Source organism: Equus przewalskii, chromosome 6 (assembly GCF_037783145.1).
Source record: "Equus przewalskii isolate Varuska chromosome 6, EquPr2, whole genome shotgun sequence".
NCBI classification, from domain to species: domain Eukaryota; kingdom Metazoa; phylum Chordata; class Mammalia; order Perissodactyla; family Equidae; genus Equus; species Equus przewalskii.
The window spans coordinates 18,162,662-18,189,954 of NC_091836.1; the positions used below are offsets into that span (position 1 = coordinate 18,162,662).

The 27,293-nt window shown below is 38.8% G+C and overlaps 1 protein-coding gene across 2 annotated transcripts in view; it reads left to right on the forward strand.

Moving 5' to 3' along the window:
* Positions 1 to 231: 231 nt before the first annotated feature.
* The window catches only part of DDX10 (DEAD-box helicase 10), a 275,285-nt gene continuing 248,223 nt past the window's right edge, over positions 232 to 27,293 (forward strand). For both annotated transcript variants that reach the window (XM_070624851.1, XM_008524584.2), the window contains exons 1-8: positions 232 to 575; positions 9,149 to 9,209; positions 9,959 to 10,089; positions 11,156 to 11,314; positions 12,356 to 12,476; positions 13,062 to 13,251; positions 19,563 to 19,689; positions 23,828 to 23,990. In XM_070624851.1, coding sequence (XP_070480952.1) covers positions 390 to 575; positions 9,149 to 9,209; positions 9,959 to 10,089; positions 11,156 to 11,314; positions 12,356 to 12,476; positions 13,062 to 13,251; positions 19,563 to 19,689; positions 23,828 to 23,990 — 1,138 coding nt within the window. In that variant the 5' untranslated portion in view covers positions 232 to 389. The remainder of the gene's footprint in view (positions 576 to 9,148; positions 9,210 to 9,958; positions 10,090 to 11,155; positions 11,315 to 12,355; positions 12,477 to 13,061; positions 13,252 to 19,562; positions 19,690 to 23,827; positions 23,991 to 27,293) is intronic.

A 27,293-nucleotide genomic window follows, 5' to 3' on the forward strand; every position in this document is an offset into this window, starting at 1 on the left:
GGTAAACCCACTGCAAGAGTGTAACACCCTTTTAGCGGTAAGTAGTACGACGTCACCATAGTAACAGAAACCAGCGCGCATGCGTCCATTTAAAGACCCGCGGAACTCGAGCCGGCACTCAGCCCGCCCTCTTCCACAGAGCGCTCCGCCTCCGTTCCCCCTGAGACAGCCCCGCGACGCCCAGCGGGATCCAAGTAGCCAATCACCACGCGCGTTTTCCTCGCCGACAGTGACGCGTGCCCCGGTTTTAAAAGCTCGGGGGCGGGCTCCAGGTGTCGCGCACGCGCAGTTGGCCTCTTTCCCCACGCTGGTTCCGCGTCTCCTCAGCCCTGCGCCTCAGCCTGGCCTTAGGTGTCTCGTGTCTGGGGGTGATCTTTGCTGTCGCCGCCATGGGCAAAACTGCGGACTCTCGGAGTCCGGGAGCCCGGCCCGACCCGGTGCGGAGCTTCAATCGCTGGAAGAAGAAACACAGCCATAAACAGAGCCAGAAGAAGCAGTTGAGGAAGCAGCTGAAGAAGCCCGAGTGGCAGGTCGAGCGCGAGGTTATCAGCCACCTCATGCAGAACTACGAGAAGGTGAGGCCGCCGCCGCTCGGGGGGCGGGCCGGGAGCGGGGCCGCGGGTCCCTGAGGTGAGGGGCGGTGGAGGGAAGGGGAACATGCCGTTAGCCCACGGGGTTGGAGAAGGGGTGGGTGAGAGGCCGCCGGGGCCATGTTGAGGTCCCACAGGTGGTCTGCGGGGTGCCACAACCCAGGCCTCGTGACCGTCCTGGCCACTCTTCTGCTCGCCACTCTGTTCTTGAGAAAATGATGGAAATGCCGTGGTGCTGAAGGATAGGGAGATTAATGCGGTAACTTTCAGAGAAATGCTAACGACGGTAATGCTAATAACGACACCTACATTTTTAAGCCGCTCACCATGAGCTTTACGTTAAGTATTTGACTTGATCTGAGGTGTGGGTCTTTTTCTCGTTTTACAGATGAGAACATTGAGGTTCTGGGAGGAATAGAAGCTTGTCCTAAGCTCTTACACTTAGTAATTCCAGGGCCTTTGCTTTTTTTTTTCCCCCCTGAGGAAGGTTTGCCCTGAGCTGACATCTGTGGCCAGTCTTCCTCTATTTTTGTTTTTTTTGTGTGTGAGGAATATTGGCCCTGAGCTAACATCTGTGCCAGTCTTTCTCTCTTTTATGTGGGATGCCACCACAGTGTGGCCTGACGAGCAGTGCTAGGTCCATGCCTGGGATCAGAACCTGCGAACCTAGGGCTGCTGAAGCAGAGCTGTGAACTTAACCGCTACGCCACAGCGCCGGCCCCAGTCTTCCTCTACTTTGTATGTGGGTCGCTGTCATAGCATGGTCACTGACGAGTGGTGTGTCAGCGCCGCAACCGAACCCAGCCGCGGAAGCGCAGCACACGCAACATAACCACTAGGCCACCGGGGCTGGCCCCAGAGCGTTTGCTTTCAACCGTTCTGCCAGAGTTGGATCCCTCTACATCATCCATCCACCTCTGTCTGCCCATCTCATTTTCTCTACTTGCTTTCTGTCCCCATCCAAGAACCAGCGTAGAAAAACTGGACTCCTGGTCTGTCTCTGGTACCTTCCATCCCCACATTGTAGCTGATGTTCCCAGATAAATCTCCCTGTAGTTACCGTTTTGACCTCTTCCCTCCCACTCTCCTTGGAGGCTCTCGGTACCCCTACTTTTCCTTCCCCGGAATCCCATATCTGTTGGCCTTCACCCACCCCCCTCAGCCTCTCAGTGATTGCCCTCTTCTAGTGCAGATAATCAGGGATGTAACACGTGGGACATTTCTGGAATTAAAATCATCACGTGTCATACTGGTATAGCTTTCCTTTAAATGACCCTTAGATCAACCTTAAGGTTAGATAGAGCTTAGAGTTTGTTTTGGGCTTTTGCTTGAAGATGATGATTATTTGACCTTGGCTTTTGCTCACCAAATGAGTGACTTTGGGCAAGTTGCTTGCTCTGTTTGCTTTCCTTTTGTTGTCTTTAAAACACATAATATCTCCCATATAAGTTGTTGTGGTGAGTTAGAATGCATGTAAAGCATTTTGCACATTGCCTGACACGTGTAAATATTCCATATGTTACTTGTATAATTACTACTACTGCTGTATACAGAACACCTCAAGAAGCCATTGTAAAGTAAATTACTATTAGATTGCGTTTTGGACTTTTTTATCTGACTAGAATTGCTTTTAGGGGATATAGCCTCAGCCCGTGCTTTTTCTCGCTCTCTTCTCTTGTGTAATCTCAAGGTTTATTCCTGTGGACCAATGACTCCTTCTTCTTGTATTCTACCCAGAGCTCTTCTGAGTTCCTATCTTTTTTATTTGACTGTGCTGGATTTCTTTACCTAACTGTGTCATAGGGTACCTTAAATGACACAAGTCCAAAACTGAGCTCATTATCTTTTTCCCTCATAACTCAGCAACCTCTCCTAAATTCACAGTCCCGCGTATTAGTTCTCTGTTGCCGCTGTAACAAATTACCACAAACTTGGTGGCTTAAAACAACAGAAATTTATTTGCTCACAGTTCTGGAAGACAGAAGTCTGAAATCAGTTTCACTGGGCTGAAATCAAGGTGTCAGCTGGGCCATGCTCCCTCTAGAGGCTCTCTGGAAAAATCATTTCTTGCCTCTTTTGGCTTCTGGTGGCTCCTTGCATTCCTTGGCGTGTGGCTGCATTACTCCCATCTCTGCTTCCACGGACACATTGACTTCTCCTGGTCTGTATTAAATCTACCTCCACCGTTCTTTTATAAAGACTCCTCTGTTGCATTTAAGGCCCACCCGCATCATCTCCCCATCTCAAGATCTTTAATCACACTTGCAAAGTCACTTTTGCCATTAAGGTAACATTCACAGGTTCCAGGGGTGAGGACATGGACATATTTGGAGACTGTTATTTAACCTACCACATACTAACCCCACCATCTAAGCACTGCTGAGCTAGAAACCTAGGAGTAATCCTAGAGACTTCCCTTTTACCCACTGTTACATCCAGTCAGTCACACTGGTGATCTAGTCTCCTTGTTGAATTTCTCAAATGCTTCTCTGTCCTCATTGCTGTGCCTTGGTTTAGGCCCCATCATATCTTGCCTAGATTACTGCAGTAGCTATTGCTTACAACAGGAGTCAGCAAACATTTTCTGTAAAGGACCAGATAGTAAATGGTTTCAGCTTTGTAGGTCACAAGGGTGGAACTACTCAACTCTGTCAGTGTAACAGAAAAACTGCCATAGAAATACTTAAATAAATGGATGTAGTTGTGTTCCAGCAAAACTTCAATGACTAAAACAGGTAACTGATATTAGGCCTTGTCCCCCTCTAATCTGTCTTCCATATTGCTGCTAGAATGGAATGATTTTTTCCAAGATGAAAATCCAATCATTTTACTTCTGATTAAAACCCTTCCCTGGCTCACAGTTACTTTCAGGAAAATGGTCAGACACTTTAACATGTCAACACATTCTAGTCCTGGGAAAGCATAAGTTATTTGTGGTCAGATAGACCTGGTTTAAATATCACTCAGTTCAGGTATTGACTGGCCAAGTTTCTTAACTTCTCCATGTCTCAGTTTGTTCATTTGACAGAGATTACTAACCACCCAGTGTTGTGAGGCTCAAATGAGGTGATGTATATAAACCAGGCAGTATGTGATGGGCATACTTGAAAGAACAGCGTGCAGTTTTGTGAATTGGCCATGCTCCTTGATGCTTCTCATCCTGGTACTGATGTTTCCACTTCCTGCAGTGAGCACCCCCATTCCTGCCACTCTAGGGACACCTACTCATCCTTTAAGATTTACCTCTAACTTCTCTTCCTGACCTTCCCAGGTAGAGTTAGGGGCACTGTGTCTGTAGGATTTTGTTCATGCCTTTATTATAGCATTTATCACGAGGCTGTGATGATTGGCTTCTTTGTTTAACTTTAAATCTCCCACTAAACCATGAACCTCTGAAGGTCAGAGACTATTGATACACTCACCTTTGCTGTACCCAGAGACCGGTAACATGGTGCCTGTTGCTGAGTAGAGCTCATTCAGTGTTTGGATGTTGTTTGGTGCACGATGACCTTTTCCATATGGTTTTATTCTGGTTGGTAGCATTAGTCCATTCTTTTTGGTCCCTTGTTTTAATAATAATTACTAACATTTATCAAGCTTTTATACATGTTGGCTTGCCATATCCTCACAACAAACAACCCTATGAGATTGTTCCCATTATAGGGGTGAGGAAACTTTAAGGCACAGCAAGGTTAAAAAGTTAGTAAGTGAAAAAGTTCTGAGCCAGGTAGTCTAGGTCTGATGCCAGAGCTCCAAACCACTACACCTGATTGCATTTCAGTGCACAAATGTTTAAATCCCATCTTTTCACTAAGTTGAAGGCACAGCTTTTTTCCTCTAAGTATAGTTCTATTTTTTTTAATCTTAGAAATATTTTTTTTAAGATTTTGTCCACAAATAAATGTGTGAAATCAAATTGCCAGGGCTACCAATACTACAATACAATCATAGCAGATTTGTTATTCTCTAGGTAGCTAAGGGGCAGACCTTCACCATATGGCTCCTCAGATGGTTGCATTTGTGCATGGAAGTTTTATTACAGCGCTGCAGTACCCAGGTGGTGCTCAGTAGCCTCACTGGTGAAATACTGAACAATTTGATTCAGAAACATTTTGGAAAAATTTGACAGGTACTTGTTGAGGCCTACAAATAATAGAAAAAAAATACGTGTCTGTGTCCTTAGGGAACTGTGATGCAGGTGGGGTAGAGTTGATTCATTTTGACAAATGTTATAATAGTAAATATGTAGAGTGCTGTGGAGTTAGAGGATAGTGTAATGAGGGGGGAAAAAGGTTGAGTTATTCTGTACCACACCTTTTCTGGCCAGATGAATGAGAGAAATGTGTTTCATCTGGAGTGCTCCCCTTTCTCCTGAGGTTGCAGCCTCAGGCCTGGCTTGTGGAGCTGAATGTGGGCTAGATTTCTGCCCCCGTCCCCCTCCCCCCCCACTGCCTCACCAGATGCCTTTGTGGAGTGAACAAACTGTCCAGTGGTTTGTGGTAGCCATGAGTTCTTGAATGATGGGTTCTCCAGATAGAAAAGATTGGCCAGGATATTGTAGGTGGAAGGAGCAACGTGAGGAAATACAAAAAGATGTAAAAATACATGGTGTTGTTTGAGGGGGGAAATAGTCCTTGGAGTGTGGTATGTGTTCCTGAATTGGCTTCAGATGAGGTTGGAGAAGAAGGAAGAAGGTGGATTGTGGATGGCTGTAGTAGGTAGAATAATGGCCTCCTAAAGATCTTTGTGTCCTAATCCCCAAAACCTTACATGGTGTCTGAAGTCATGAGTTTCTGAAGATAAGGTCTTGCCCCCTTCTTCCTGGTGTAAAGAAGGAGACACCTTTACATGGCAAGGGATAATTAAGGTTGCTAACTTGCTGACCTTAAAATAGGGTGATTGATTTGGATTATCCAGGTGGGCCTAATATAATCACTCAAAGGTTCTTAAATGTGGAGGAAGGACGCAGAAGAGTCAGTGTTCAAAGTGCTATGAAGTGAGAGAGACTCGACTGTTCTTTGCTGGCTGGTGTAGGGGAGGAAGACCTTTCCTCTAAGTGCTCTGGGTTGTCTTGGCTGGACATCGAACTAAATTGACATGAGACAGAATAACAGAAGAAAATTAAACAAAACTTTATAACGTGTACATGGGAGAGGCTCAGGCAAACTGAGCAACTCACCAAAATGGCTGAAGCCACCACCTTAGATATCATCTTCAGCTAAAGACAAAGGAGGATATTGGGGGAGGTTACCAGACAAGTACAGTAAACAAGAGTAAGATTATTATGCTGATTTAAGTCCTTGCCTTCCGCATTAAGAGTTTCTGAAGATAAGGTCATGCCCCCTTCTTCCTGGTGTAAAGAAGGAGACACCTTTACAGATAGACATTTCCTTTACAAATGTAAATGTCTCTTAACAAAGGGTAAGTAAAGTCTACTTCTCAGAGTTTCTTTCCTGTCTGCAGCTTTTTAAAAGTAAGCAGCCTAAAATATTCCTCATGCCAAAGAGACGTATCTTAGGATGGCCAATTCCAGTCCCCCACACTGGCTTTGAAGATGGAACGGGGGGCCATAAGCCAAGAAATGTGGGCAGCCTCTAGAAGTTGGAAAAGGCAAGGAAATGGATTATGTCCTAGAGTCACCAGAAAGAATGCAGCCCTGCCAACACCTTGATTTTAGCTGAGTGAAACCCATTTTGGACTTTTGACTTGCAGAACTCTAAGTTACTAAACTTATGTTGGTTTAAGTCACTGTTTATAGTAATTTGTTTCAGCAACAGTAGGAAGCTTATCCAGAGGCTGTGTTCAGAGACTTTATCTGGAAGCAGTGGGGAGTCTCTGGGGTCAATTAGAGAACATAGCCAAGCTGTACAGAGTTTGGAGGCTGGGAGACCAGGCAGGAGACTACAGGTATGGTCTAGGTCTTGGATCCTGTGAGAGACAGATTTGGAGATTTATTGGGGGAAAATGTATGTCAGGTGAAGGAAAGGGAACAGGACTAGGGAGGGGAAGAGACGATGCAAGGAGGAGCATGTAGAAAGTCTTCAGGCCAGAGTTGCCCATTAGCGGAATGCCATGTCCTGCAGTCTTACTGCTCCCATGCTTAGTCATTGGGAGCAGGCCAGGGAAGCATGGCTTTTCCAGTGGTGGATCTAGAGGAGTGACTGCTGGCATCTTCAGTCAACTATGCTCCCCACAACGGGATATCTAGGTAGCTTATTTCTAAGGCCATCACATGGGGGGTGTGTGTTGGAGGGGCTGATGGGCAATTGGGGATTGAAGCTTATTGAGAAATGTTGAGCTATTTCTTTTAGTTCACCTGTTTTCACTATTGCTGAATGACTCAACTCCCTACACCTGGAATTCATTTAGACTATTGTTATCAGCTGTGTCGTATAGGAGCCCCTGGACTCTAATCCGAGTTTTTTCCCCCTTAATCATAATTTGGTCTAGTGTGAATTGAGGCAGATTACTCTTTTATCCTGATTGCAATAGGTGGAGCATTCTAGGAAATTTTTTAACCTTTTTCTCCTCCTTTCAGGATGTAAAAGCTTTTTTTCACTTCTGTGAGAAATAAGAGTTGTGAGGAGAGAGTTGTAAGAAGTATAGGAGGGTGTTTAAGTGATATCCACCCTATTCTCCCTCTCTCCCCTTCAACTTTTCCACCAGAGATGGAAAGTCTTCTAACAAGTACAGTCACAGAAAGAAACATCCATTCTTTGCTTTAGGAAGCATGATACAGATTTTAGAGGGAGTGGGAAGATTGGGAAGCGGTAGTGATTTTAAGAAAAGAAAGGAATGAAAGGAAGGGAAAGAGTGTCATTTTGTTTGTAGGAACCATAGCTATTTTCTGCTGTGGCTTCTAAGTGTTCTTTGGAATATAATTGAGAGTGTTCGGGAACAGGCTTGGCAAAGTTTTTCTGTAAAAGGCCAGATAGTCAGTATTAGGCTTACGGTCTCTGTTAGAACTACATAGACAATATGTTGATAAATGGTTCTAGCTGTGCTCCAGTAAAACTTTACAAAAACAGGCAGCAAATTGGATTGGGCTATAGTTTCCTGACCTCTGTTCTAGATCATCAGTGGAGTAAAAATTTCCTTCTGTTTCTTTGGTGACTTCTGAGAATATGTTGTATAGCTTTACATTGTAGTGGCTGATAGAGTGCTGGAACAGTTTCATTCTTTCAAACTTTCTGTCTAGGAGGTTAACAGACTTTAGAGAGATGTGCAGTATTTCGTCTGAGTAGCCTGCTTTGCCTGTACTGTGTCTTTGGCAGGGATTGAAGAGCATGTTGCCCCTCTAGCTTTTTCTGTAAACATTCCATTCTCTGTGAAAACAGCTGTTTAGCTGATATACCACAGGTGCAAGGGTGGACTGCACCATCTTAGTGTCCTGTTTGAGAGATTTACTGTCTAATTGAGGTTCATGAATGGGACAGGGTATTATTCTAATGAACTTTTGTCTTTCTAATGCTAGTACACTGATTCTACCTCCTCTACAATGTTATCTGGAATAATTTGTAGGGATTAAGGCAATGTTTTAATATTTGTGTTTTCAGCCTTTAAAGTTGGAGAATAACCCTGTCTGGGCTACATTCAGAATCTTGGGAAAGATATGTGTAGACTGTAAAATGAAATACAAACTGTCATGCCTTTACTGCCTGGGGTGTAATTTAAATAAATGAACCTTACAAATGCAACTTTCTCCTTTTGTGAATCATGAATAATTTGGCAGCATATTCCCAGATCTGAACAGTAGTTCTTGCTTTTAGCATCTGTAATAAAATAATTCTCCTGAGCAGCTGAAATGAAATTCAGAAAATTGGGTTTATGCTAATGAACAACATCAGTAATGGACACTCAGATAATGTAAAGTTAAAGGCCAAAATGTTACTTACTGTGGCTTCAAAAGCATGACAGAGACACTTCCCCTGGTTGTTGTTAAATAACACCCCTCCTTCAGTGTACCCCCAAATAGGTAGTTGTCAGGTTGGATTAATTGTCAGGTTGTATTTCACGTGCCACTGATTTATGGTTAAAACTTTGAAAGGTTTGTGCTAACAAGATATATTTCTCCAACTAACTTCAATCTAGTCTCCAAAGTGTGTAAATAGAACTGTTCTCATGGTGGGCTGTGATTTGTAGTTATTTTGCCCCTATTTCTTAAACTGATATTCCTTGAAGGATGAAATGAGAGTAAATTTTCTTCCTAACATTGATAATGGCGATGATTTACTGTGTTTCTCACATCTTAGAGGTGATGGATGTTCAGGGTAGTAGTAGTGGCGAGTGTGTGTTTTGTGTGAATGAAGTTTTTTTTACCAGTTGAAATGGTTACAAACTTATATTTTTGATTCATATCATATCAGCTTCCTCGATATTACCTTTCAGAAGGAATGCTTGTTTTTAATTAGAAGTGAAGGTTGAATTCTATACTGCAGTACCAAGGATAAGCTAGGCAAACACAGTGTAGACAAAAAATGATTTTGTTGCGAAACAAATGAATTACACAGTATGTTATTTTGTCTTAGCTGACAGTCTCCTTTTTCTTTTTTTTCCAGATAAATGTAAATGAAATTGCAAGATTTTCAGATTTCCCCTTGTCCAGAAAAACATTGAAAGGTAGGTATATAGCGATCTTGGTGGTGTTGGATTTCATGATGTTTTTTATAAATGGAGAAAGGTTTAGAGAGTTTAACCTGGAAAATCTTTTTTTGGCAAATAATTTGGATATTGTGAAAACCTATAACAAGAAAATAATTAATTTGAGTTTTGCCAGTTGGTCATTCTCATTTTTTCTGGACTGTTGAGAGAATACTGGTAAAAACGATGCCGGGGGCTCTGAATAATTAAAATGAAATCTAATTATGTTAGCTAAAATAAGAGAACAAACAAAAATGTGACATCTTTTGTGTTAGTTTGCTAAGGCCACCAGAATAAAATACCACAGACTGGGCGGCTTAAACAAACAGTTCTGGAGGCTGAAATTCCAAATATCAGGATGCTGGCACAGTTGGTTTCCTGAGGCCCATAACGGAAGGATCTGTTCCAGGCCTTTCTCCTTGGCTTACAGATGGCCCCCTCCTGCTGCCGCTTTACCTGGTTGTCACTCTGCAGTCACACCCCTGGTGTGTCTGTGTGTGTCCAAATTTCCCCTTCTTATAAGGACACCAGTCAGGTTGGATTAAGGCCCACCCTAATGTGTTCGTTTTAACGGTAATCACCTCTTTAAAGGCCCTGTCTCTGAATACAGTCACAATCTCAGGTACTGGGGGTTAGGGCTTCAACATATGAATTTTGGGATGGGCAAGGGGGCGGAACAGTTCAGCCATATTTTCTAAAGTGTCATTCTCCTCCCCTCCACATATCAGGTTTGCAGGAAGCCCAGTACCGTTTGGTAACCGAGATACAGAAGCAGACCATTGGATTGGCTTTGCAAGGTAAAGATGTTCTTGGAGCTGCCAAAACTGGATCTGGCAAGACTTTGGCTTTCCTTGTTCCAGTAAGTAGTTTATTCATATTGGGTCAGATCCTCTGTGATTTTAAAACGTTCTGTGCCTAGATAGAAATAATTACATAAAGAGTTGTTTCATGTTGGATTTCCCTAGCTAGAATGCAAACCTTATCAGAAAGGTGCCACATCTATCTTCTTGTCCACCATATTCACCAGGTCCTAGCACAACGCCTTGCACATGATGGGCACTCAATAACTTATTGAACGAATGAATGATTGTGCTCTGACAAGCCCTTATAGTCCTGAAGGATGTTGGGTATTCCAGGGTGGCGGGTCAGAATTGTTCTGCTTTGCTGTAAGACTGATGGGGAAAGCTGTTTCTGTTCTCACCTGTGCAAACCTGCCAGTCACATTTATACTTGCCACTTGTTTAGGATAAAGCTGAAATATGCTCACTCTAAGGAGATGGGGTCATTTGTTGAGAATTTTCTGAGACATTGATATCTGTTCTTTATGGTAGTAAAATAGTAGAGCCTCTTAGGATTTCACTAATATCTCAGTTATGCAGTTGGTTTCATAATTTTTTAATTTGTACTTGTGAAAAATAATTGGCTCAGAAAAATCACATTTGAGTTTTTGTTTCAAGTACTGCAAAACCATTTTTCTCTTAAATCTTTATTTTTTATAACAGTGTCTCTGTACAAGTAGAAAACTTAGTCACTATATAACTGTAGCAGTAACACAGGTGAAAGTTTATAGTAATGTGGTTTCTGTTCAGATACTGGTGACAGATTTTTTTCTGAAATCTATTTAATGGCCTGTGGGCTGCACATACCTTTCACTGATCACTGGTCTCTTGGTGCCATGGCTCTGGCAGCAGTTGAGCTGCCATGGGGCTTCTTTTCCTTTTTCTCTTGAATTGGGGGAGGATACTTCTGGTGGGAGAAAGAAAAAGGAAAAAGCAAAATTTCTTCTTTCTAATTGGATAAAACTTGTGACTGCTATGCCTTCTTGGAAGGTGCTTTTGATTTGGAGGATCAAGATGGAGATTCAGGGATCAAAAAGCTACCTTCTCTAAGGACTTATTGAACATGAATTTGCTGTCTCTTTTGAGGTACTGGAAGCCTTATATCGCCTGCAGTGGACCTCAACAGATGGGCTGGGGGTTCTGATAATATCACCTACAAGAGAATTGGCCTATCAGACCTTTGAAGTTCTCCGAAAAGTAGGAAAGAATCATGACTTTTCGGCTGGTCTCATCATTGGTGGAAAGGTTTGCCTTTTTGTCTTTGTCTGTGCTTCTTTCCTTCTCTATTACATTGGAGCACTGTAGCAGTTGACAGGGAAGAGGTGGAGATTTCATCTAAACAGGTTGGCCCCCTAGATGGTGGCTGGTAGCATCCTGATGCGGTCACTGTCGTCTAGAGTCTGCTCATCAGTTTTGCAGGTCCAGAAAGTCCATTTTGTCAGGGTATCTGAATTGATCAGGTTCTCTGAAGACTAATCTACTCTAACCAACCTGAAAATCTATTTGTGTATTAACATTGGGAAAGCTACCATTTCAGTATGTGAACTAGTTCCTTTTAATAAGGTATCTAAGAGATTGAGTAATTCACAACAGGCTGAATCAGCAGCAGAAGAAAGGAAGATAGTTTTGAGGAATGTTTAAGTCTTGGTAAAACCTCAGCTTTTGCTGCGCTTTGTAGTACACCTGAAATGCTTGAATCTGATAGTCTCTTCTAGACTGAGGATAAATACTTTAATTCTTGAATTTATATGCAAACATAGACCAAAAAAAGTAGAGCATCACAAACCCTCATATATTCATGTCACCCAGGTTTAACAACTAACAGTCTGTGGTTCTTGTTTCAGGGAGAGAACTTCTAGAATGTCAAATGCTCAGCTCTTTTTTTTTTCAGTCCACAAAGTGCAATGAGTGTTGTCAGAGAACCTGTTCAATGCCCCTTGGTCCTGACTTAAAGAATGGGAATAATTCCAGTTTTTAAGTTGGTTCTGGTCAGCTTAATAGGAAATCAAGACTTGGAGCATTCATACGATATTTTTCTTGGCCTCAGAATCCTAGGTATGATTAAGAATCTAGAGGAACTCTGAACTCTTACTTCTTGACTAAGTTCTTTTGTTTGGGCCAGAAATTTGGATGTGCTGCAGAAATAGAAGGGAGAAATTACCTTTATTTCTAGAGTGTCTGCATTGTATGATAAAATGCCACATGCATATGGCTTTTATACACAGTTTTGATACGCAGGCTGCTCAGTGATGTGTCTGTGTAATCAAAAGAAACAACTGTTTTCAGGATCTGAAGCACGAAGCTGAGAGGATCAATAACATAAATATACTCGTTTGCACACCGGGTCGGCTCCTTCAACACATGGATGAAACAATATGTTTTCATGCTACCAATCTCCAAATGTTAGGTGAGTCTAATGAATTTTTAATGAAAAAATCAGACTTAGGAGAGAGCCCTCATAAATTTTGACAGAAATGTTTTATTGGATAAATATTTTGATTAAAAACAGTCTGAGAAATAACTTGAAACAATTTTTTGGCATATGTGTTCTAAACTCGGAGAGTACAACTAGACTTTTTAAAAATCAAAATAGAAGGATATAAGCACTCTTACATGTGAAATTAGACACTTCAGTATTTGAGTTTTACCTTTTAAGAAACATCACTTCTGATATTACCTAATGTGTGTTTCTTAAATCAACTTTTTATTTTGGAAAAATTCTGGATTTATAGAAAATTTGCAGTAATAGTAGAGTTCCTGTGTGCCCGTCCCCCAGTTTCCCCTAGTGTAACACCTTACATAACTATGATACCTTTGTCAAAACCAAGATTAACATTGATGCATTATGTAAATTCCAGACTTTATTTGGATTTTACCTGTTTTTCCACTAATGTCCTTTTTGTGTTCCAGGATCCAGTCCAGGATTCCACATTGCATGTAGCCTAATGTATATTTTAAATATTGCAGTTCAATTTACATTTTCCCTTTTTAGTTCTTGATGAAGCAGATAGAATCTTGGATATGGGCTTTGCTGATACCATGAATGCTATTATTGAAAATCTTCCCAAGAAACGTCAGACTTTGCTTTTCTCAGCTACACAAACCAAATCTGTAAAGGACCTTGCACGCTTGAGTTTGAAAAACCCTGAGTATGTCTGGGTTCATGAAAAAGCAAAATACAGGTGTGTACTATTTGGAACCATATTTGATTCCATCAAGAATTAGTTTTCTCTTTTTAGTTTAAGAAGTTGATATTTCAAATTGATATTTTCTAGGAAATGAAATGTTATTTTACGTGTTATTAGATATGCGAAGCATAGTAAATGTATTAGTAAAAATTATTTAAATTCTTGATACACCTTTAAATATGAGAAGACTCGAATGCAGTATTTTCTAAAATGTGGTCTGGGGATCAAGTATGTTTCCCTAAGATGTTAAAAGGTATTTATTTACCACTATCTCCCCATAAAATGGAGATGGATGGATTCTAGGAGGATGCATTCCTGGATAGATAAAAAGCAAATGCTGAGTTAAAGTAGAAGTTTTCTTTAAGACTTCCCAGAACCTTTAATATTTTCATGGATGCTGATTTTTCCAAAGCAATAGGAGATGAATATAGCTTTCTGCATTTACCAAAATTATTTGGGTACAGAGCCATTCTTTTTAGCTGCATTATGCAGGACTAGTGTGCTATGGAACACATTTTATCAAATGCATTAATATTTAGCAAAATACCTTCTGTTGAAAATACTCCAACAACTCTTTTGTTCTGGTATCTCTGAAAACCAGAGAGTAAGATATGTATGTTTGTGACAGTAAAAAGTGTGTGTGTGGGTGAGAGAGAGAGAGAGAGAGAGATGTGTAAGTAAGTTGGGAAATGTTTTAAAGTGGATTTTGATATCACAACTGGAAGTGTCCGTATGTTTGGTATGAATAATTGCAGACTGTGGACATACTTGACTTACAGAAATGTATTCCAGTGAATATAAGTTGAATCTGTGTTGAAGATCTCAGTATGAATTCAATCCTACCATTATTTCTATCTTAAAACTTTCATTTCTTGTTATGAGATGTTAGACTAAAAAGAGATTGGGAAAATGAATTGGGTTATCCTGTTGGAAAGTCTTTAAATACGGGGAATATGGGCATTCAGGCCCACCTTGACCTTGTTAACCAACAGATGTCTACGATTTTTAAAATGCCTGAGAAGAGGCCAGACTCTATACTTCCAGGGCATCCTAATGGATAAACTTTGGAGAATCAGTACTGGTAGCTTTGGTTATCAAAAACTCTGGAATGGAATAACAAGGGATACTTGAGGTGTAGTTTCCTTCTTGGCTTACTGTTGAGGAGACATTGGTCTTATAAAGTTGTGTTGAGATGGCTATTGAAATTCTTGGTACAATTAGTTTGATAATGTAGAGACTATCTAGGTCTTTTGATTTTCTTCTATTTGCTGTTTGCTTCAGCCTATTTTCAAAACTCACTAGTGTCTTTAGCAGACAATAAATTTTCTATCATTAAATGGTCTCTAAAACCTTTTATAATTTATGTAAGTTGATTGTACATATTATCCCTGTTCCCATTTCTTAGATAATAAGAGTTGATTATTATCTGTAGGTCATAGAGTTAGAAGAAAATGAAGCCAAAGACTGCTGATTTTGTAAATGACTTCCAAAATGCAGTTCCATCACTTGTGTAAAAAAAAAAAAAAAAAAAAAAAAAACTTTCAGAAAACATTTTAGAAGGCAGATATTTAACGACATAATTTATGAAACTGCAGTTATGATGACTGCAGTACTCTGTAATTTCAAATTCACCGGAAGCACTATAAAAAGCAGATGCTGTTGTGAATTTTGAATTTTCCCATTTTAGCGCCTTAACAATTTGGTTAATATACCATGAGAGATTATAGTCAAGAATATTTTAAGGCATTATAGAATATTTACTCTCAAATTGTGAAGGACCAGGAAAATCAAAATCGGGTCTTTCTGAAGTTGTATGTGAGAGTATACTTAGAAGAAGTACACCACTGTGTTTTCTTTGTTACTATATGTAGTGAAATGGTGCTTCTGATTTTTTTTTTAAGAAAAAATAGTTCTCTTTGGGCCATAGTAATTTGTCATGTTTTACAATGAATATAAGTTGGATTCTGTGATGAATTATGAAACATTTCAAGTTTGAGATCGATATTTTGAGCTTCTGTTACTAGGTGCGTACAGATTTACTATTATATTTCCTGTTAATTTGAATCATTAATCATTATGAAATGTTCCTCTTTATTTTTACTAATACTTTATGCCCAAAAGTCTAGTTTGATATTAGTTTACCTATAGCAACTTTCTTTTGATTAGTGTTTCCATGGTGATTCTTTTTGTACCTGTTACTTTCTACATTGTGAATGCCCTTATATTTTAGATTTGTCTTTGTAGGCAGCATATGATTCTATTCTTATCTGGTATGATGATTGCTTTTTAACTGGAGGATTTTGTTTATTACATTTAACTTACCCTATTAGTATTTAAGTCTCTTTATTCTTCCTATTGTGCCTTCATTGTCAGATATTTTAATTCCACACATATTTTGAACCCTATAAGCCATTATGATTATTGTTTGAAACGTCAGTATGTGTTTAGACTTACCCAAATACTTATTCTTTCTGTTGTTCTTATTTCTTGTGCTCAAAGAATTCCTTTTTAATTCAGGTTTACTAGTGAAAAACTCTGTTTTGACTTTCCTGAAAACCTCCTTACTTCATATTCATTTTTGAAGGATATCTTGGCAGTGTTTCTCTTTTCATTTCAAAGATGTTTCTGTTGCAGTCTAGTTCCCATTATTTCTATTAAAGTCAGCTGACAGTTCTCTTGTTCCTTTGAAGGTAATTTGTGGTTTTTTAAAGATTTTCTTATCTTTAGTTCTTAGCAAAACCATGAAGATGTTTTCTCTGGCAGGCACATGTGGTAAAGACAGATTACCTTGCTTTGGGCTGTCCTTTTAGACTTTGGGCCATGCTGTTTCTCTTTTGTCCTTAGTCGTGGGATATAGCCCTGACTCAGAGGGCATAGCCTTTCTGAGGGTCTCAACGGAAAGATGGGGCTCTTTACCAGAGCCCTTCCATCTTGACAGGTTCTGTCAACTTTGTAGCACTGTGAGACTGCCAGGATCTCTGCTCAGCTCTGTAGCTTCCCAGTTATTGCTGCTTGCTTGTTTTCGTTCATTTTGCCATGTGTGAGCTGACGTGTTTAGGCCTAAGGCTGCTACTTGCTATGTTGCAAGTCAGCAGATGCTTTGAGAGAGAAGTGGAGGTTAATATGGGGCTTGCCTCAGGGCGTTTCCATTTTTTCCTTTAGTACCTCGAGTCCTGGCTGCCTTGGTTGCTTTCTGATGCCTTCAGTTTTTTTGCTTTATATATATATATCATCCAGCTTTTATAGTTAATGCTCTAGGCCAAAGGAGTAATCTGATACAAACAGCCCCTTGATGGCAGGAACAATAACTTTTTAACCTTATAATTTTAGCAGTTGATTATTGCCTAGATCCGTTTCGTTAGGATTTGCAAAATTGCTATATACTGATTCTGTTATTTCTTAACTGAAATACTTTATATCAAAAAGCTTTCCCAAAACAACTACTTGATTATCTGAGATACTGTTCTTACAGGAAGGTCAGACTACCAGAATACATGTTTCATTCTCTTTATTCACCAGTTTTTAGACTAATTAGTTGGTTCCCCAGCATTTTCCAAATGTGAGCAGTATTTTTTAAAATTAAAATGAACTCAGACTTACCGACATTTAATAAATAATGATTTAATGATATTAATGCATACATTTAAACATACTATCTTGTTTGCCCTTCAGTCAATAGGAATTATTACTGCATTTTTAATACTCAAATTGCCTTGCATCATCCCAAACTTGGCTAGAAGGACGTTCTTCAGGTTAACTGAATCCCTTAGACACATCCTGGGAGTCTTTGGCTTCCTTCCTTTCTGGTCTTCTAGGTTCATCTTGTTTCCACCCCATATAAAATCCTTTTAGCAGATTATTGTATTTAGAAATCATAGTCTAGGTTCTAGTGGGATGGTCATTGTGCTCAGGCTTTTGAGTAGACAGATTTTTCTTTTTTTAAAAGAGAAAATGCATCATGAGTTGGTGTTTACAAATCAAAGATAAGATTACAACCTTTTACTTAGTCTCTTTTGATTTATATTTTTTTCTTGTGCTAAACATCTTCATCCCTAATGCCTTTTATTTATTTGTTCCATTTATCAGTTTATCAAAAATAGTTTTAGGATAATATCAATATTATTGCTAATGATATGATTACTTATGAAGGTTTAAGATTCCTTTGCATTTCTTTTCTTCCTTAGGTATCCCAGTAAGAATGTAGCAGATTCTTTTGAAATTTCTCTGTCATTAAGCTATCAACTTGAAATATCTTTAGGCTCATTTGTTTTTCTTTTTAAAAAAATTAAGTTTAGGGGCCAGCTCGTGGAGTAGTGGTTAAGTTCATGCACTCTGCTTCAGCAGCCCAGGGTTTGCAGGTTCAGATCCCAGGTGTGGACCACTTGGCAGCGGCTGTGCTGAGGTGGCATCCCATGTACAAAATAGAGGAAGGTTGGCATAGATGTTAGCTCAAGGCCAATCTTCCTCACAAACAAAAAAGAAAAAAATTTTTAATTCATTCTGTTCCATGTATTTCCTGGTGGGTAACCAATTTAGTTTTTGGTTTGCCTGCCTGTATTTTTTTTTTTTTTTTTTTTTTTTGCTGAGGAAGATTTTCCCTCAGCTAACATCTGCTGCTGATCTTCCCTTTTTTGTATGTGAGCCGCTGCCACAGCATGGCCACTGATGGGTGAGCGGTATGGGTCTGCACTTGGAACTCAACCTGGGCTGCAAAGCAGAGCACACCAAACTTCACCACCAGGTTGCTGGGGCTGGCCCTGTCTGCCTCTGTCTGTATTTAAAATAAAAAAAGCTGCACAGGGATGCCTATGTGTGTGAATGTGTGCATATAATATATATATTTGTGTAGCTCTGCCCTGATAAATGGTACCAAATTCTGTGTACTGTTCTGTTCTTTGCTTCTTTCAGTTAATGGTATATTCTAGCAATCACTCTGCAGCACTATATGGATAGATTCTTCATTCCTTTTGTACAGTTGCGTGATACTTAATTGTGTGGATATACAGTGGTTGATTCCACAAGTTCCCTACTGATGAACATAATGGTTTTCTTTTCTTTTTTGGGTTTATAAATAATGCCATATCTTTGTTTTTTTTTAATCAGTATTTTTGGGAAGAGAATCCTAAAAGTAGGTTTATTAGTTCAAATAGTAAATGTATGTGTATGTCTCTCCAACATTTTATCATGAGAAGTTTCCAACATGCAGCACAATTGAATTTTACAGTGAATACCTTATACTTATCACCTAGATGATACCTAATAATAGCATCCATGTACTGTCCATTTGTCCCCCCTCATTCATCAACCCATTTTGTTTTTGATGCATTTCAAAGTAAATTGCAGATCTGTATACTTCCTCTAAATACTTCAGTTCATATGTCACTAGAATTGAGTGTTTGTATAGATTTTCTTTATTGACATTTTGCATACAATGAAATGAACAAATTAAGAGTACATTTGCTGAGTTTTTTGGTAAATGTGTGTATCCACCTAACCCTTATTAAGATGTGGCACATTATCATCAGCCCAGCAAGTTCCTTCGTGCCCGTCAGTTGATCCCTGACCCTACCCTTTCAGAGGCGACCACTATTGTTTTTTTTGCTGAGGAAGATTCACCCTGAGCTAACATCTGTTGCCAGTTCTCTCTCTCTCTCTTTTTTTGATGAAGAAGATCAGCCCTGAGCTAACAGCTCTTGCCAGTCTTCCTCTTCTTGCTTGAGGAAGATTGTTACTGAGCTAACATCTGTGGTAGTCTTCCTCTATTTTATATGGGATGCCACCACAGTATGGCTTGGTGAGTGATGCTGGGTCTGCACTTGGGATCCGAACCTGTGAACCCTGGGCTGCTGAAGCGGAGTGCGCGAACTTATCCCCTATGCCCCTGGGCCAGCCCCACCAGTTCTCTTCTTTTGCTTGAGGAAGATTAGGCCTGAGCTAACATCTGTGCCAGTCTTCCTCTATTTTGTATGTGGGTCACCGCCATGCATGACTGACTAGTGTTGTAGGTCTGCGCCTGGAGTCTGAACCTGTGAACCTGGGCCCCTCAAGCAGAGCGTGCCAAACTTAACCACTATGGCACAGGGCCGGCCCCCATTGTTTGTATTTTTGATATGTAATCTGGAAGGGATTTTGAATGTATTTCAGTCGTGTGAATAGAGAAGTTTTCTTCTGGGGTATGTGTGTATATGAGAAATTTGTTCAAGAGGCAAGCCACTTAGTAACATTTGTTCTTTTTCTTTTGTCTGGATTTCAAAGTTAGCAATGTGGCATATTTTTAATGTTTTTCCTCCTTTTATTTCCATAAGCACCCCTGCTACTTTGGAACAGAACTACATAGTTTGTGAGCTACAGCAAAAAATAAGTGTGCTATATTCCTTTCTGAGAAGCCACCTGAAGAAGAAAAGTATTGTATTTTTCTCCAGTTGTAAAGAGGTATTGAATGTTTATTTTTCTTAAGTTGTTCGTGTTGTCGTCCCTTTTAAAATATCAAATTTCAGTTAGATAGATAATTCTTTTCTAGTAAATACTAGTAAATCTAGTGCTAGATGTGGTGAGGGATCTGTAGATAATGAGAATCCTGTCTTTGTTTTAAAGGAACCTGTGGATGAGATTTTAAGCTTAATACGGGGAAAAAACTGTCAGTTTTTACTTTAGTATTGTTAGCATCTAGCACAACACTTAGAGCATAGCAGCCCTCAAATATTGGTAGAATGAACAATTGAATGGCTAGACTATACCAAAGGTCTTTATAATCTGACACCCACTTACCCTCCATGAATACTGAAACAAACATGCCGTTTATTTCCATGCCTCCGTATCCTTGTTTATGCTGATCTCTGGAATGCCCTGTCTGCATCCCTTCACCCTAATTCTGGGGGAATATTTAGTGTCTTTTCAGGCTAAGCTCAGGTGTGACACTTGGAAGTCCTTTTCTGACACTCCCAATCTTCTTGTTACAATCATCTCCCTCTCCTATCCTTCTGTAGTGTATCTTTATTTAGTTAATAAACATCTCTTTAACACTAGCCGTGTGCCCCATGTGCTACAAATAAGGGATTCAGTAACTTAGTCTCTTCCCTTAAAAAGAAGGAACTGTGGTTGATTTGTGTCACTTTTCCTCTACTAATTTCAGATTGCCTGATGACATATGGTTGGTATATAGTAGATCGATTCTAGATGTACAGCTTTTGGAATAGCTTAGCATGATAAATATGTAGGTAAGTTTCCGTCCAGCTTATGTGGAAGAGAAGTAGTGGTCTTTGTATTGTTGGGGGAAAGCACAGGACCCCATTATTTTACCATGTAAAGAATGACTTCAGAATTCTGTTAGTTTTGGTCCTATTTTTAGATTTTTAGAACTTTACACCTCCTGAAGAAGGGATGTTTTTGGTATCTACATGCAAGGAAATAAGTTTGAGTTCATATTTAAAGTTTCTACTCCATAATATTCTGGTTTCCCTCTTATCACAGTGGACAGTGTCCTTGCTTGTATCTATGACCAACTCTTCTACATGTGTTCCAGATCCTGTCCTCTCACCTGCATGAGGCCTTGGTTACTGCAAATACCCTCTCTCCTGTTTTCTTATTATTCCTGAATATTGTCCATATTAAGAATAAAAAACAAATCTCATGTCCCTTTCTGGTCACTGCCTCTCTTCCCTGCTCTTCTTCATAGCAAACTTTCAAAGATTTATCTCTACTAGCTGAATCACTGCCTCATCTTCTCTCCTCAGCCCTCTTCTGAATTTAGCCCTTATGAAGAGATGCAACTTGTCAGGGTCAGTGGTCAGTCATTAGTCCTTATCTTAGTTGACCTCTCAGAAACGTTAATATAGTTGCCCATTCCCTCCTTCTTGAAACACTTTTTTAAACTTCTGTGAGTCCTCAGTCACCTCTTTCTTGCTTTATGACTCTTCTGTTAACCTCCTTTGCTGGTTCTCCTCTGCATAACCACTACAATTTGGAGTGCCTTGGACCTCTGTACTCTGCCTTTTTTCATCTATACTCTTCCTAGATAACCTCTTTAGTTTCCTGGTTTTAAATGCCAGCTGTATTCTAACAATTGACAAATCCACATCTCAAGCCCTGACCCCTTTTCTGAGCCCCCGACTTGTATATCCACTCCATTACTAGATATTTCCAGTTGAGTATCTAGAGGGCATCTCAAATTTAACATAGGAAAAATAGTTTAAGATTTCCTGTCCCTAAGATTTACTCCCTCCAACTCTTCCCCATCTCAATAAATGAATCCTTAATTCTTACCTGTTTTCATCCCATATTCAATCTATTGATAGCTCTTATTAGCTCTACCACTGCTCACCACACCTCATGCTAGTTTAGTCTGAACCATGCTTAACTTTCTCTTACTCCTGGTTAGTCTCTTCATCCCCTTACTTTGTTTCCTACAGTTATTTCACGTGAGAGCTGGAGTGATCTTTGAAAAGTAGAACTAGAATATGTCACTGCCTTGCTTCAAATCCTCCAATAACTTTTTCTATAAATTTAGTATTTAAACTCCTTAGTTAGAACTTATATGGCTTTATTCTATATATGTCTTCCATCTCAGCTAGTTTTTTCAGGGGTGGAATTCAAAGTTAGTCTTGTCTTGATTCAAGAGATGTAGAAAGTTTTCGTGGACTGAATTTATACTTCTTCCATTTCCGTACAGAACTTTTCTGAGGCTGGTTTGCCTAAGAGTGCATCTGTGGTCTGCAGGTTCTTTTCCAATCTCCCCTTTCATGGTAGCCCTTTTTAAAACTTTATAAAAGAAAGGCATGAGTCCGTCTATCTCTATTGGTGCCTCGTCTCAGGACTAGAGAACCTTCCTGGCACCAGATTGCTGTTCAGAAAGTGAATGATTCTGATAGATGGGTAACAAGTCATTTTGCAGTTGAGTTGGTTTCCCATTCTTTACTTTCAACAAAATTTGAAGGAAGACTTAATGGAGTTATTAGCTGATAGAATTGTTTGTAATCTGGGCCCAGCCCAGTGGCACAGCGGTTAAGTGCACATGTTCCACTTGGGCGGCCTGGGGTTCGCCACTTCAGATCCCGGGTGCGGATATGGCACTGCTTGGCAAGCCAGGCTGTGGTAGGCGTCCCACATATAAAGTAGAGGAAGATGGGCATGGATGTGAGCTCAGGGCCAGTCTTCCTCAGCAAAAAGAGGATTGACAGCAGTTAGGTCAGGGCTGATCTTCCTCAAAAAAAAAAAAATTATTTGTAATCTGTCATGGTTTTGAAATATTTTATAGGAGTTCAAAGAGTTAACAATCCCTCTAGTCCATTTTCTGTATTTTCATGAAGAGATTTTTCTTAACATCTATGTTAGAAAGAGAAAATAGGAATAAAATGATGTTGTACTCTGCCTTAGTCTGGCAATCAGTAGTATTCATTTGTGAATATATAAACTAAAGGGAAATAAAACAAAACTATAACAATCAGCTCATCTAGTCTGTATATTAAGAGATGTATTTACAATAAAATTACTTTCTGTATAACAGTTTTTTTAAAATCAAATTCTAACTTGTTTGGTCAGTTTTATATTAATAATGGTAATAAAGCTCAGTCTGAGAAGAAAATTTTTAGTGCAGCTTCATGACCACAGGAAATTTAAAAAAAGTTAAAACTGATTTACGTAGTTTTGTTGTAGAAAATCATGAAGTGTGATAAGGTAATAAAAGACTTTCAAGCATAAAACTGGTAAGATAAAGTTCTGTGGGATTAGGAAATAGAAAAGAGTTCAAAGAGGAAAAGAAATGATGTAAAATTTCTTTTAGTTTCTTCACATTTTGTTTATTTTTTTAAAAGACTTTATTTTTATTTTTGTTTTTTTTAAAGATTGGGACCTGAGCTAACATCTGTTGGCAATCTTCATCTTTTTTTATTTTCTTCTCCCCAAAACCCCTCAGTACATAGTTGTATATTCTAGTTGTAGCTCCTTCTGGTTCTGCCATATGGGATGCCGCCTCAGCATGGCTTAATGACTGGTACTTAGTCTGCACCCAGGATCTGAACCGGCAAAACCCCAGGCCACCTAAGTGAAGCCTGCGGACTTAAGCACTCGGCCCCGGGGCTGGCCCCTGAAAGGCTTTATTTTTTTAGAGCAGTTTAGGAGCAGCAAAATTGAGAAGCCCTCTCCTGCACATGCATAGCCTCCCTCCTTATTTTTACATATTTTTAAAACAATTAGTTGTGGGTATCAAATTGCTCTGCTGTTTAGATTCTATTGGATACATTTATAAAAGGTTTTAAGTATTTATTTTAAAATATCAATATTTAATATATACCTGAAATTATATTATTTGCAATCACTTAAATTTGGAAAACTGTCAGATGTCAACTTAAAAATGTAAGGGGAGCGTATTTTTTCAAAACTCTTTGAGGAAATAATGTGAGCAAAATGTTTGAGGACCACAACTCTAGACTACATTCTAGATTTCTAGAGAAATCTCTTTATTTTTTTTAACTGGTGAAACTTGTGTTCCGTATTACATTTTCGCTATTCATCTATAAGCTTACTTTATGCTGTAATCCAGAAATACCAAGCTCATTTTTCTGATTATGCCTAGGTTCAGTATCTGTATCGAGTGTTCTGCCGGCTGCGTCCTGGTGTTTCTATACTTGCCCTCCATGGTCGACAGCAGCAGATGAGAAGAATGGAAGTCTATAATGAATTTGTTCGCAAGAGAGCTGCAGTACTCTTTGCTACTGATATTGCAGCCAGGGGCCTGGGTAAGAAAACTTAAGAGCAAATATTCTGTGATCGTGGGAAATATAGCTTGCTTATAAACGGGTGTATTTTGGGAATTCAAGTAGTTTGACTCAAATAATTGGGCTTTCTTTTCTTATAAGAGAAAAATAGGTAAATTGATAACTGAGATGATTAACATTGAGGATATGTCAGTGAAAATTTTCGTATTTTCCTCTTTTGTGCTCTTATTATTTCATGATAGTAATTGTATCATAGAATCCTGAGGAGCCTACAAAATCAAAGGAGGATTAAAGGTTTAAAGATATGAAAAAAAAAAAGCCCCGTTTCTTTGAAAATTGGAAACTTGATGAGTATTATAACTTATTTAACAAAAAATTGAAGTCCATCTTTTCACTAAACATTCTAATTTTTACTTTAAAATCATATTTAATGTATTTAAACTTTCAAAAATCCACTGTGATAGTATACAACTAGTGGCTTTGTGGGTGTGGGATGGTGTTTGGAAGTAATAATAGGAACCCTAGTTTAGAGATAACAAAGGATGAGAATACATAGGTGGTAATTTGAACTCTTCAGCTACTTAATTTTATTGTGTTAATTATTACGGTAAATTTTAAACATAAGGAAAGAGAATAAATCTAATGTACCCTCATGTTTCAGCAATTATTTTTTTCATAATCCCCCTTTTCCTCCTGTCTCCTTGTCCTTCTTGGAGTATTTTAGAGCATATCTCAGACATCACATCAATTTGTTCCATGTGACTGGAGGCAGTAGCCCCAAGTGTGCAAGTATTTTTAAAGCTCTCTAGGCTATTTTCTTAGCCCCACAACAACTCGTCCCACCCATCCTCCCCTGCCCCCAGTCATGGCACTTTGAATATATAGTTTTGAAACATTTTAATTGTGTTTGTATGTGCATCACACTGGTTCCGTCTCTCCCTGATTTGGGAACCTAAATAGTTCAGGTCAACACAAGCAGTTAATTATATTGCATATATATACATATATAAAATAGGTATTGTGTATCACAACGAACAGATATTACTCCTGTCATATTTTCATTGAATTTTGTTAAGCTAAATATTTAGTAGATGTAGCTGAAATCTTTTTTTGTACTTTCCCTGTCCCACTTTTTTTTCCCCCTTGTCCTCTCCCCAGACAAAGTTACTATTCCATGTTTGGTATGTAACCTTTTAGTTGAAGGCTCTTCACCCCTAGCCCAGTCTATGATAGAATTCAGGGAATCTGTGAATTTAGATGTGGAAAAAACTATATATATTCCCTAACCTTTAACTGAAATTTAGCTTTTCCTTCAATTATGAATGTAAGCAGTGGACTATGTGGTATTATAGTATCTATGACTTTGTCACCAGTTGAAATTATAGGTGTTTTTAGATTACATTACAGTTTTTGCAGCTATCTTGGAATATTGTTTATGCTCAGTACTATTTTGATATTATAATGGTTATTAGACCCACAACTAGGTCATTTTATTTAATATGTTAGGAACTAAGCATATATATTACTGTATGAGAAATTCAATAAAAATATTTATATTTCATTTTATTATAATTTTCTTTTGTAATCCCGTTGTATGCATTTAAAAACATTCTGAGAAAGGGGTTCATGGGCTTCACCTACGGCACAAAAAAATGTTAAGACCTCTGTTCTAGTTTATTTTAAAAAGTTGATATGAATATATTCACAAGCAATATATAGTATTATCTTGAGTGTTTAAAAAGTTTACGTAAATGATACTATACATGCTAGTCTATGACTTGCATTTCTAGTCTTAAGATGTTGAGGTATAATGAGCCATTGTATTTACGTAGAGTATCTCATAGAATGAATTTAATTATCCATTCCTGGAATGATGGACATTAACGTTGTTTCAGTCTTTTTATTTCAGAAATGTACAATGAATATTGAATATCCTGAAGCTCTATTCTTATGTAAATATCTGAGAATTTCTTTAGAATGCACCAGTATTTTTTTTTTTTGAGGAATATTAGCCCTGAGCTAATGTCTGCTGCGAGTCCTCCTTTTTTTGCTGAGGAAGATAGGCACACATGTTAGCTCAGAGCCAGTCTTCCTCTAATTTATATGTGGGATGCCTGCCATAGCATGACTTGACAAGTGGTGTGTAGGTCCATGCCCGGGATCTGAACCAGCAAACCCTGGGCTGCTGAAGCAGAGCGCGTGAACTTAACTACTATGGCATGGGGCTGGCCCCTACGCCAGTATTTTTTAAAAACTTTATTAATTTTATTTTCTCAATTATTTTATTTTTAAATGAATGTTATGTGCACATAGGTAAAACAGAGTTATGAGACATAGCAGGCCCTGTTCTACCCCTTCTCACTCTGCAGAGGCAACTACTTAAAGCTATTATTTCTTCTTATGGTATACTTGATTTCATATTTCTTAGTAATATTCATATACTGCCACTTCTTAATTTATCAAGTTTAGAAATTATTCAGAGATTTCCTTTTGTTACCTCTCTGTCATTCCTCTTCTGCTACCCCCATTTTTTTCTATATATAGTTATATCGTGACTTGGTAAAATCAGCATTTAGTATTTACATTGTTTTGACTATATAATTGCTGAGGAAGTAGTATACTAAGTTGTCTCCTTCCTTGTACTTTGTTTTGTGTTTTTCTTTGACTTACTAGAGTTAAAATTTGCCTAGTTTTCTCTGTTCCCAGTTCTGATTTTTCTCATTTCCAGCACATTGGCATGTCTGGTTTTCTAAAATTCATTACTTACGTTATTTTGACTATGTAATTATTGTTTTCAGCTGAGGTAATTTGTGTACTTAGTTTCCTTTTTCATACTTTTTAAAGAAACATTTTCCCCTTTCCTATTTTCTCTTTCTGGAAGAATATTTGACCTCTTTAATCCTCTAATGTTCCTTTTTCTTCTATTGTCCATCTCCTTCTCTTTTTCATATTCTTCATGGGGGATTTCTTGATTTTTATATTTCAACTCACTTATTACAATTTACTTTAAGTGCTAAGAGTTCCTTTTTTATAGCCTCTTATTCTTGTTTGGATGCACTGTTATCTCTTTGAAGACATTAAAGTTTTCAAGTTCTCTTCGCACTGTTTCTGTTTTTGTTGAGTCCCATTTTTACTCTTTGGTCTTTCATTTTTGTGACTTCCCAATGGTCTGCAATTAGATGTCTTTTTATATTTAACACTGAAGCAGCAAAAAGCTTATTTTAAGTGACTTGTACATGGGTGAAGCTTGTTGACTAATGGTCTTCATTGTGAGGGGATTTGGACAGAGTTGATCATTTTGTGGAGGATCCAAAGTGTCAGACT